At 43.9% G+C, this 12,217-nt stretch overlaps 1 protein-coding gene across 2 annotated transcripts; it reads left to right on the top strand.

The window, feature by feature from the left end:
* Positions 1 to 64: 64 nt before the first annotated feature.
* Mpzl2 (myelin protein zero like 2) lies at positions 65 to 12,146 on the top strand. Of its 2 annotated transcripts, XM_048417083.3 has the most exons (6): positions 69 to 320; positions 1,202 to 1,368; positions 1,850 to 2,060; positions 5,017 to 5,164; positions 7,995 to 8,070; positions 9,935 to 12,146. In XM_048417083.3, exons 1-5 carry the CDS (start codon positions 263 to 265, stop codon positions 8,059 to 8,061), a joined length of 651 nt encoding a protein of 216 aa, XP_048273040.1. In that variant the 5' UTR covers positions 69 to 262; the 3' UTR covers positions 8,062 to 8,070; positions 9,935 to 12,146. The 2 variants fall into 2 exon arrangements, with proteins under 2 accessions (XP_085544794.1, XP_048273040.1); XM_085688668.2 differs by lacking the exon at positions 5,017 to 5,164 and having other exon boundaries at positions 65 to 320.
* Positions 12,147 to 12,217: the final 71 nt, after the last annotated feature.

The raw sequence follows: 12,217 nt of genomic DNA on the forward strand, positions 1-12,217 counted from the left end.
AGTGTTGAGGAGGGCGGGAAGAGAGAACAGGGAGGAGGGAGCTGGGTGCGGAGGCCCCACCTTTCATTCCAGCGCTGCTGCACCGGCTGGGGCGGGGTGAGTCACTGGCTGGCTCTGCTGTTCCCCCTCCCATAGTGAGGGATTCGGACCTCTCTGGGGAAAAACTGCGGTGCCTGGGTGCCTGCTCGTTCTGTCCTTGGCAGGGTGCTGGAGTCCTGGGTCTGCCGGGTCTGGCCTCTGGGGCCACGACTGGCTTTCCCTGATGTATGGTAAGAGCCCTGCGCGTGTGCTTCCACTTCTCCTGGGCTTTCAGCTCACAGGTAAGAACTGGCGGGCTTCTAAAAGATTTTACCTTCACCATCCCACTCTATGTAAAGACAGAATTCGTGGCTCGAAGAAGTCTTAAGCGCTCTGTTGGGAGCTCGAGACCCGGCTGCAGTTCGTTCTAGTCCAGACTTCACGGAAACTTCAGTTCGGTGGGTTGCTTTGGGGCAGTGCTTTGGGCAAACAGGTTTAGGTGTGTTTGGCCGCTCGTGATTCAGGCACAGACAGGGCTTTCTGATCTCAGGTTACACACCATCTTTGTGTGGCTGCTCTCAGCCTTGGCTGCTGCCTAGATTTGGCCCTTGGATTTTTGTGGGAGGATTTTGTCTGCTGACTCCCTGCAGCACCGCGGAGCAAACCTAGGAAGCGAGAACCCGCTGTGGTTTTGAAGCTGCCCCAATGCACACACTGAACTTGTAAATACGCCACGTGGTCTAAGGTTCCAGGGGTGCGGGCCAGCGCAGCTGCTGGGGTGGATTAACCTGCAGGCTAGTAGCAATCCCAAGTCTACACGCTGGAAACCGTACCTGCTTAGAGACTTTTTTTTTTTTTACATATATTTTATTGCTTGATCTTAGTACTCCATGTCTGACCAACGTTTGGATTTTTGTTTCTGATTTCCATCTTATTGGCTGAAGTTTGTAGTTTCTGGCTATAGTTCCGAAGTTGGTACCGTGGCTGTGAAGAAGTGAGAACACCAGGTAGTTTGTTGGGCAGAACTTTTAATTGGCCCTCGGGATGGGAGGGTCAAGGTGGTGTGTAGGTAGGAGTGTAAGAAGACTTGAGGCGAAGTGAATTTGGAGGCTGGCTTATTTGGAAAGTGTCAGTGCTCACCGAGTATGCCCGCTGTTAACCCCTTTCCTTCCCTTCCTTGCAGCCCTTTGTCCTACAATAGCGGTGGAAATTTACACCTCCGGGGCCCTGGAGGCAGTCAATGGAACAGACATTCGGTTAAAATGCACTTTCTCCAGCTTTGCCCCTGTGGGTGATGCCCTGACAGTGACGTGGAACTTCCGGCCTCGAGATGGGGGACGTGAGCAGTTTGTAAGTGGATTCTTGTCACCTTCCAGCAGACCCTTGACTAGGATGTATTCATATTCAGGCAGCAATTCTCAACTTCGGGGTCAAACGAACCTTTCACAGGGATTGTCTAAGACCATCGGAAAACAGATATTTACATTCAGTAACAGTACCAAAATAATAGTTACAAAGTAGCAATGAAATAATTTTATGGTTGGGGGTCACCACAATATGAGAAACTGCATTAAAGGGTCACAGCATTAGCAAGGTTGAGAATCACTATATTAAGGTCTTTTTTTCTTGCCTTTCTGTGTTGACCAGATGAGCAGGGTTAAGTTGGGAACCAGTTCTTGGGAAAGAGAGTGCTATATCTGAGAAAAGGGAAGCAAGAGAGTGTTCTGAGGAGCTAGCTTTAGTCAGATTTGCTGAGGCTTCTCTTCCACCCCTACTATCTCAACCTCCTGCCCCATACAGAGTGGGAGAGGTCATCCTTTCTCCTCTATAGGTATTCTACTACCACGTGGATCCCTTCAGACCCATGAGTGGACGGTTCAAGGACCGAGTGGTCTGGGATGGCAACCCCGAGCGGTACGATGTCTCCATCATCCTCTGGAAGCTGCAGTTCGATGACAATGGGACATACACCTGCCAGGTGAAGAACCCACCTGACGTGGATGGTCTGGTAGGGTCCATCCGGCTCAGCGTGGTGCATACTGGTAGGTTTTGGGAAGTGAGAGCTAACAGAAAAAGGGGGGGGCATCTTTTGTGATGTTGTTGGAAGGGAGAGAGGGCCTAGGGCTTCAGGGCTGGGAACTTCAGAGACTGCGGAGTCCTGGGTGAAAAAAAAAATAAAGGCTTTGTTTGCTGCTGGAAAGAAACAAAGTAAGGCAAAGAGATCTGAGGAATCGGTGACAAGAATGGCCTTGAGTTCGTGAAAGGGACAGGAAGCCACTCTGATAAAAAGACTCACAATAGGTCAGTTCATTCTCTAGTTTATTACAGATGCGTACTGCGTACCTGGTGTGCCAGGCACAATCTGAAGTGCTTGGCACACACTGTCTCATTTAATCTGGGCACACTGTCAATCACGGTCGCCAGTGTTTACCGGGCGCACCGGCTGTCAGGAGTTGACGCGATACATTTTATCTATCCTTTTAAAATAATTATGTGCGTGGGTGGTTTGCTTGCATATGTCTGTGCACCGTTTCAGTGCCTGCTGCCCATGGAGGCCAGAAGAGGGTGTCAGGCACCTTGGAACTGGAGTTACAAAGAGTTGTGAGCCACTGTGTGAGTGCTGGGAATCGAGCCCAGGTCCTTTGAAAAAGAAGCCAGTGCTCTTAACTGCTGAGCCCTCTCTCCAGATTCATCTTGTTTGTTCTTTACACATCTCATGAATCTGTTGTAGATTTAGTGTCTCCCATTTTACTAACAAGAAAACTGGGGCTCACCAAGTGTAAGTCACTTCCCCAAATTCATATAGTTAGTAAATGAAGTCACTTGAGACTCAAGCCCAGCCATCTCAGACTCTCGAACTGCTCTTTTTTTTTTTTAAATTTTATTTTATATGCATTGGTGTAAAGGTGTCAGATCCCCTGGAACTGGATCTTCAAACAGTTGTGAGCTGCCATGTGGGTGCTGGGAATTGAACCGGGGTCCTCTGGAAGAGCAGTCAGTGCTCTTAACCACTGAGCCATCTCTCCAGCCCCCCCTTTTTTTAGATTTTTTTTATTATGTATATAGTATTCTGCATACATATATTCTATAGGCCAGTAGTAGAGGGCACCAGATCTCATTACAGATGGTTGTGAGCCACCATGTGGTTGCTAGGAATTGAACTTAGGACCTTTGGAAGAGCAGTCAGTGCTCTTAACCTCTGAGCTACCTCTCCAACCCCTCGAACTGCTCTTTAACTAGTGGATTGGGTTACCTGCACTACAGGGACAACCTGGAAGATGATGCCAGGTGACAAAGAACACAGTATTCCTGAGCTGAAGAACTGGGGTTGAGTCCTGGCTACTTGTGTATGAGTTATACACAAATTTTACTTTTGTTGTGTGTGCAGTGAGAATAAGAAAAGATTTTGGTGAGCACAAAATGACGCAGTAAATTGGTGAGAGTCTCCAAACTCTAAACTGTCCTGAAAATTTTAATAGCCACATGTACCCAGCACTTACTGTGGGCTGGCACAATTTATAGGAATTGTGTTATTTTCTATAAGCACTCAAGAAGTGGATATCGTTATGTCTTAACATAATAGGAAACTGAGATTCAATAAAAATAAATAAATAACCCAGGTCACACAGTTAATAAGATAGAGCTAGCTCTTGTGTGTGTGTGTGTGTGTGTGTGTGTGTGTGTGTGTGTGTATGTGTGTATGTTTGAGATGAAGTTTTGCTATTTGGGAAAAGATCTCTCTATGTAGCCCAGGCTGGCTTCAAACTTGAGATCTCCCTGCCTTAGCTTCTTAAGAGTTAAGGTAGTGTGTGCTCTTAACTAACACACAGCATTGTTTAAAGCATCTTAGTGTGTCAGGTGGTGTGACTATCTCCTATCACTAGTACCTTGATCAGTTTAAAGCCAGCTTTCTAGGGTCTACCAAGAGACAGCTGTGTGGTCCACGCTCATCATCCGAGTACTAAAGTCATGTGATATATTTAGACCTCAGTTGTTTGTGTTTTTTCTTTTCTGATAGGTGAAGCAAAAAAAAAAAAACCCCACAACCACAAAAACCAACCAACCAAACAAAACCAGCAGAAAGTAACAGCGAAAACAACACAAAAGCCAGCAGTGGTTGAACATAGCAGTGGTTAAACATCACTGTTTTATCGAGAGCCTACAGAAAGTTGTGGCTTTGCTCCCCTATTTGCTCCCCTACTTAAAGAGACTCCCCATTCTCTAAGTGTATCGGTGTTTTGCATGTATATCTGTGTATCACTTGTGTGCCTGGTGCCTGCAGAGGCCAGAAGAAGGCATTGGATCCCCTGGAACTTCTTTATCTTTCCTGATGACTTCTAGGCTGGGAGTTCCTGGCATAGACATTCTCTTCCGGCTCTTAGGGCTTATTGCTTTACTTGCCTGTCCTCCTGGACACACACGCACACACACACACACACACACACACACACACACACACACAAACACACAGTACAGCGCCTTGGGAATAATGCTTGTGACCTTTCTTTTCCATCATAATGACAGGAACACACCAGGCGCTGTGAAACCTGACTGGACAAAGCGGGAATTAGGCTATGCAGGACTGAGCTGGACACCGTTCTCCCTAGGTTAGCAGTAACGTGGAGCTCCTGGGCAGTTTGACTGACTCAGTGCTTCTCAGCATTTGGGTGTCATCACCATCACCTGGAAGACATGTCCAAACGCAGATGGCTGGATTTAGCCCCTAGTGCTTCTAGTCCAGCATGTTTGGGGTGGGGCCTGAGAATTTCACTTCAAAGCTCTCCAGTGGTGATGTCACTGCTTCTAAGAGAGTCACACTGGAGAAGCCCTGGTTTAGTCTGAGTTGGTTTCCCACTGCTGCCAAGGGCTACAATGTGATGTGCTGCTTTATTTCTAAAAGTAGGAGGAAGGAAGAGTCTGGTTAATGATGAGATGCGTTGTCGTTGCCTTTAGATTTCAGCTACCTAACAGCCCTGCCTTGTCTTTTTCTCCTCACAGTGCCGTTCTCTGAGATCTTCTTCCTGGCTGTGGCCATTGGCTCTGCCTGTGCTGTGATGATCATAATAGTAATTGTGGTGGTCCTCTTCCAGCACTTCCGGAAAAAGCGTTGGGCGAAAAGGGCTGAAAAAGATGAGGGGATAAAATCGTAAGGCTGAGTGAGCACTGGCGGGAATGCCTGCTCATCCTCTTGGGCTCTTGGGGTGGCTCTTGGACTTTTACAGTAGGGCCAAATAACTGTTGAACAGTTGTTTTTATTTCTGACCAGCTATGTGAGAAGTTCCATTTCATAGGACTGATAAATTAGGACAAGGGTAGTAACTTTACAAAAGATTTCTTAATGAGACTTAAGAGATGGCTAAGAGTGTAGACGCTCTTGCAGAAGGCCTGAGTTCGGTCCCCAGCACCCATGTCTGGTGGCTCGCAGCAGCTTGGGACCCCAGCTCCAGGGGAATGCAATGCCTCTGACCTCAGTGACCACCTGCACTTATGTGCACAAATCTGCATCCACATAGACACATATACAAACGTAAAAACAAATCTTTAAACAGCAACAATAACAAAATCCAAAGGGTTTCTTAATTTTACAAGAGATCTCACCAGAGCATTTTGCTGTTGTGTGGGATTTTGGCGGCATGAGAAGTGCACAGGTGAGGCCTTAAGGAAGTCTGCTGTAGAGGGAGGCACACTTGTAAGCGCTGCAGGGCGAGGTACCCAGCAGTCACTGAACCAATCAGTGCTGACTGTTTGCTCTGCTGAGTGTGACAGTAAGTGCTCAGTAAACATTTGGGAATTGAAATGAAATTTATAAGCTATAAAATTCGCCCTTGGGACAGTGAGCTGGCTCAGCAGTTAAGAATGTTGCCTGCTCTCGCAGAGGACCTGGATTTGGTTCCCAGCATCCATGTGATGGCTCACAACTGCTTGTAACTCCAGATCCAGGAGATCTGACACTCTCTTTTGGCTTCTGTGGGCTCTTCACTTACATATTCACAGACAAAACATTCAAATAAAATAAGAATAAACAAACCTTTGAAAGAAAATGCACCCTTTTAAATATACACATAGTTGTGCAATAATCACCAATTCTAGAACCTTTTAAGCATTTGCCCGGAAGGAAGTCCCTATCTTCTAGCCATCGTTCCCTCCCACCAGCCCAACAGCTGCTCACCTGCTTTCTGTCTGTGGGGTGTGTCTGTCTCGAGCGTGTAAGTTGAGCCATAAAATACCGGCCGGACCTTTTGCATCTAGGCTCTTTCAAGCAGTATCTTTCCAAAAGCTGCCAATTGTGTAAAATATTTACTACTTCATACTTTCTTTGTGTGTGCTGTGTGCATGTGGGTGCCCATGTGGAGGTAGAGGTACACCTGGGGGGTCTTCCTCTGTTGCTGTCTGTGATCTTTGAGACTTGGTCTCTCACTGAGCTTGGTGCTTGCTGATTGGCTAGACTGGCTGACTAGCAAACCTCTGGGATCCTTCTGTCTCCACCACTACCACACGTGAGGCTTTTACAGGGCACCAGGAGCTCTGAACTTAGCTCCTTGCATAGCAATCAGTTTGCCCAGTCATCTGGCTCCCCATCCTACACCATTCTTTTTAACAGCTGTATGATATTCCACTATAATGGACACACCACGTATTGTTTGTCTATTCAGTTGATGAACATACAGTTGCTATTTTTTTCTTCTTTTTTTGGCTATCATAACTAATATCAATCACTATGAACCTACTCTACACAAATTTTTGTGTACACTTACTTTCAATTCTCCCAATAATGAAGAGACATTGCCAAGTGGTTGATAACAATTGAATTTTTGGAGGAATTGACAAACTGTTTTCCCGTAACAGTCAATGCATTCCTATCAGTAATATAAGGGCATTAGAATTTCTCCACATTCTCTCCAGCATTCACTTTTGATTACTGCCCTCTAGTGGACGTACATTGTTATCGCAGTGAGATTTTGATTGGCATCTTAGTATAAAAGAGCCTCATCCTCCTCCCACGTGCTTAGTGGCCTTTTATAGAGCATCTCTGGAAATGTATCTCTTCAGATAGTTTGCCCACCCTCAAATAGAGGTGGAAGTCTTCTTATCGTTAAGCTGTAAGGACACCTGACCACTTTCAGTTACATTACCTGCAATTAAGACACAAAAGTTTCAGTTTTGATGTTCATTTCTTCTAAGAACATATTCTCAGTTACATTTAATATTTATTTACTTATTTATTATACATACAATGTTCTGCCTGCATGCATGTATGCCTACAGGTCAGAGTGGGCAGCAGATCTCACTACAGATGGTTGTGAGCCACCATGTGGCTGCTGGCAATTGAACTCAGGACCTTTGGAAGAGCAGGCAGCGCTCTTAATTGCTGAGCCATTTCGCCAGCTCCCCTCGGTTACATCCTTACATTTACATATTTGGTGTATGTTGAGTAAAGTTTTGTGTATAATTAAGAGTCTCAATTCATTTTTTGGCACATGAATTTATAAGTACCCCAAAACCATTTGCTTATTTTTTAATTAGTAAATATTTACTGAAATTTGTGTAATTGACCATGAAGTCCCTTAGGAACTCACCGATGGCCTTCTGGTTTGAAGAGAATATAATCAATAAAGAGGATTTCTAGGCCAACCATAAAAAGAGGAGTGTAGGCATTAGAAGTAAGATAACGTGATGAAATAGAGGTGTGGACTTTAAACTTCTGTCATACTGTATTAGATCCTAGAGGAATTCTCTCGGATTCTGAAGTGTCTGAGTTTGGACTCGGACTCGTAGGTCACGTGGGGGTGTAGGTATATCACTCACATGACACTGGCAGCTCAGATCTCTAGCTAGAATGGACTTCCAGGTGTATGTACTTTTTCCTAAAGTATGGGGACCGGGTTCAGGTACCTTACCTGATGCAGCTCTGGGACCTGCCACCTTTGCTTCTTGTCTTGCTCATCTGACATTTGGTTTCTGTTCCTTTGTTACAGAAAAGAAGAGGAAAAACTCAAACAAGAGACTCACAAAGTCTCCGTTTATTTGGAAGATACAGACTAACACTGTGAGGTAAGGTCCCATGTGGGTGATTTCTGTCTTCAGCTTGTTCGGCTGTTTAGCTTGTCTCCAGCATGGACAGGTATCCCTGGTCACTCTACAGGGCCAATGACATTCCTGTTCAGAAGCAGAGGCCAGGCAGATTAGTTTCTTATTAGCTTCGTAGATGACGTCGTAGAGACTTGTGCGTATGATTAAGAAACCAGACTACTTCCTTTAAAGCTGAGAGAATTCTACTTTTTGAAGTTTGGGGGTTATATTTACCACCACCAGTAATGAACCTCCAACATGTGAATAAATCATTCGTGTATGTGTGAGTGTGTGTGTGTGCGTGTGTACATGCATGTGCACTTGTGCGTGTACATGCATGTAGAAACCAGATGACAACCTCAGATGCCATATACCTTGTGTTTTGTTTTGTTTTATTTTGTTTTGTGGCAGTCTCTCACTGGCCTGGGTCTTGTTTGAGTTAGGCTGTGTGGCCACCAAAGCTTCTCTCTGTCTCACCAGTGCTTGGCTTCTAAGGATGTCCTACCAGGCCCAGCCATTTACATGGGTTCTGGCGATTGAACTCAAGTGTTTATTCCTGTACAGCAAGTGCTTTATCAACTGAGCTCTCTCTCCAGCCTAATAAATCATTTTTAGTGAAAAGATTAATATCTGGTGATTTGGTTTTTATTATAAAACATTTATGGCAGGATGGTAAGTGACCTAAGGATCAGAGAGATGGCTCAGTGGTTAAGAACACTTCCTGCTCTTGCAGAGGTCCTGAGTTCAACTCTTAGCACCCGCATGGTGCTCACAATCATCCACAATCAGTTCCAACGAATCCAGCATCCTCTTCTGGGCTCTTTGAACACAGCACACATGTGGTGTCTACATAAATATTCAGGCAAAACATTCATAAAATGAAATAAATAAATCTGAATAAAAATTAAAGAAAATTTAACAAACTAATGTCATCAAGTATAGCCTGCAGTCTCTGAAAGAAGATACAACTTTAAACAAATTAGAAAAAACTAGGAGGTTGGGCATGGCATGGAGGTAGTACTCAATTTTAATTCCAGCACTCAAGAGGAAGAGGCAGGGGGATATCTGTGAGTTCAAGGCCAGTCTGATCTACAGAGTGAGTTCCAGGACAGCCAGGGCTACATAATGAGACCCTGTCTGAAAAAACTAAAACTGGAGGTTGTAATTAAGATTTTGAATATGAACATGAGTGTGGATATTAGGGAGTTATTAGGTTTTATTAGGTGTGTAATAGTATTATGGTTACAAAAGAAAACAGATTTTTAAAATGGGTGTTATAATATGTACAGGTAAGTCTATAATTGAGAAAGTTCAGTCATAAAAAAATAACAAATGATGTCAAAAAGAAAGGAAACGCTTTCAAAGTAGGCAATGCATGAATTCTACTGACTTCTCTACTTTCCTTTATGTTGATTTAATCGATGGGGAAGGGGCTTGGGACGAAAGCATGTGAGTGATCTATCAATCACCCAAGTGTCCACGCGAGGCTCTTAGAAAAGACACTGCCAGCGTGGTGGTACATGCCTGTAATCCCAGCACTTGGGAGGCTGAGGCAGGAGGAATGTTGTGAGTTCTAGGCTAATCCTGGCTACACCCATAAGTGTCAGGCCAGTCAGAGCACATAGTAAGGTCCTATCTCAGCACAGTGCACGAAAAAGACACTGGGTCTGAAAATGATGTAATAAAGAGAAGGAAGTAAAGCCTGTTGAAATTATAGTGGGAGAGTAAGCTTAAGAGTATTTCCATAGAAGTGGATTATGGATCTCAGGGCATGTGATGGGCACTGCCGGGTATTCCTCTTATACTCTTCTCAAGGACCTTATCCTTTTAAACTTCTGTATTCCAGGAAGCTGAGGATTTTCAAGGACAACATTAATACCCCTTGAAGTCAATGGAAACTTCGCCAGTGATGACCTGTCACCCTACAAGTTCTGCAGCACAAACCTGCCTAGATGAGCAACGCCCCTGCCGAGCAATTTAGGATTCTTTCTGAGCAGACGCCACTAGACTCATGTATACCTTCATTACCAGGGTCTTACCTAATTCCAGAGTGCAAATGTGTATCTGCTTCTGTGAACTGGAAGTTACATTTTTGTCTTTCCTCATGCCTTCCGGGGTACGACTCCTGAACTCCTGTGTGTATTGGCATCAAAGGATAGAAAAACCTAGCCTGCCTGCCAGGATATTTCTTCTCACATTTTAGTTTCTTTAGAACAACACAGAGGTATGCTAAGGGGTCTAGAGAGATGGCTGAACCTTTAGGAGCACTTGTGGCTCTTACTGGAGACTCCAGTTCAGTTGTTAGCATTCACATGGTGGCTCACAACCATCAGTAATTCCAGTTCTAGGGGGTGTGACACCCTCTTCTAGTGTCTACAGGTACTGCATGCATGTGGTACATGTACATACATGCAGGCAAAACCCCCCATACGTAAAATGAAAGTAAATAAAATCACAAAATGATGAGCTAAACCTCCCAGCCATTTTTGATTAACAGTAAAACCCAAATTCACACTGGAAGTCTGGTTTTCATGGCTGTCTTTAAGTAATACACACATCTTGTTTAACTGAATTTTTTCAGTATGCTAGGTTTATTGAACAATTAATCCCAGGTTTAGAGGTGACAGTGCAAGTCTAAGCCCAGTAACTACAAAAGGTCACAAAGACAGCAGTATACCAGCAAATGTTACCAGGAAGAATGGCTCATCACCATTTTTATATTTATCTGTTTTTAGGCAAGTTCTTACTATGTATCACTGGCTGGTCTAGAACTAGTTGTGTAGAGCTGGCCATAGAGTCAGAGAGCCCTCCCTCAGCTCTCAAGAGCTGGGACTGAAGGTGGACTTCCATATCCAGCCGCACTGCAGGTTTGTACTGCCTACAGACAGCTCCGCTGTGTGTCTGCCCCTCAGCAGAACCCATGCTCTTTGCAGACTGGAGTCCTAAGCAGTTAATTAGAAGACTTTGTGATATCATCGTATTACAACTTAAAAAAAAATAGACTTGTGAAGAAGGCCAACCCAAAGCAAATGACCATTTTGTACAGTCTAATGTAAGTGTGAGAACTGGAAGAAATTATTTAAAGTTCTTTTGGTTTTAATTCATCTTATTTTAAAGAGAATTTGACAGGGACCAAAGAAATATCAAAACTATTTAAATGTAATGAACCAATTTTATTTTTCCCCTTATTTTAGGATAAGGCAAACTTTTAACAGGGGCTATGGGAAGAAGGGGGATGGATTTCTCCTTTGCATCTAGTTACTTGGTGTGTGCACACAAGTCACAACAGCATTGTTCGGAGAACACAGAACATTTAAAACTTTAGGCCCAGGTGAATCTTTATAATGTGATGTTTTAGTCCTCATTAGGCTGGGCTGCACAGATTATTTCTTTTAACAAACTGGAATTTCCAATAGATTGTATTCCTAGATATAGGACCTTGACATTTTACCCAGTCTTTAAAGCAAGTTGGCGTAATTTACATTTGAATCTTGGTCCTTGAAATTCATTCCATTTCTCTCATTCTGCTTTTTATACTGCCTTTAAAAGTTTTTGTTGTTTCTCTCTCTCTCTCTCTCTCTCTCTCTCTCTCTCTCTCTCTCTCTCTCTCCCTCTCTCTCTCTCTTAAGACAGGATCTGTTCTGATTGCAACCTTGACTGTTCTGGAACTCACTCTGTAGACCAAGCTGACTTTAACTCATAGAGATCCCACTGCCTCTGCCTCTCTAGTGCTGGGGTTTAAGGTGTGAGCTACCACATCCTGGCCTAAAAACTTTCTGAAGCTACAAGTTAGACCTGTATTTTCTCCTGCTCGTCATAATTCGCCATTGTGGATATAACAACTGGATATTTCTTTAAATGATGCCTCATGTATGTTTCATATATGTAATGAAGTAGTTAAAAACTTCTCCAGCAAACTTGCAATGTGTGTCTTATCTGGATACTCATGGAGCATCACAGCCTTTTTCAGTGTCTCCTTCCTAAGAGCACTTTTGTACTGTAACTTATTTTTTATTATACCTGAAACATTGTGTAAATAAACCCTTAGTAATAAAGAATTATGGATTTTGTTATTTGCTTATGTACAAATTGGCAAAATTTGCATAGCAGTTAATAGCAAACAAGGGGA

The sequence above is a fragment of the Myodes glareolus genome, chromosome 4, assembly GCF_982192425.1.
Source record: "Myodes glareolus chromosome 4, mMyoGla1.1, whole genome shotgun sequence".
In the NCBI taxonomy this organism is placed as follows: domain Eukaryota; kingdom Metazoa; phylum Chordata; class Mammalia; order Rodentia; family Cricetidae; genus Myodes; species Myodes glareolus.

Bases quoted from the DNA above. Each gene is read 5' to 3' on its own strand.
- Mpzl2 (XM_048417083.3), top strand. From the start codon at position 263: ATGTATGGTAAGAGCCCTGCGCGTGTGCTTCCACTTCTCCTGGGCTTT. The intron at 1,369-1,849 runs GTAAGTGGATTC...TCTCCTCTATAG, and splicing joins ATGGGGGACGTGAGCAGTTT to GTATTCTACTACCACGTGGA. The intron at 2,061-5,016 runs GTAGGTTTTGGG...TTCTCCTCACAG, and splicing joins GCTCAGCGTGGTGCATACTG to TGCCGTTCTCTGAGATCTTC.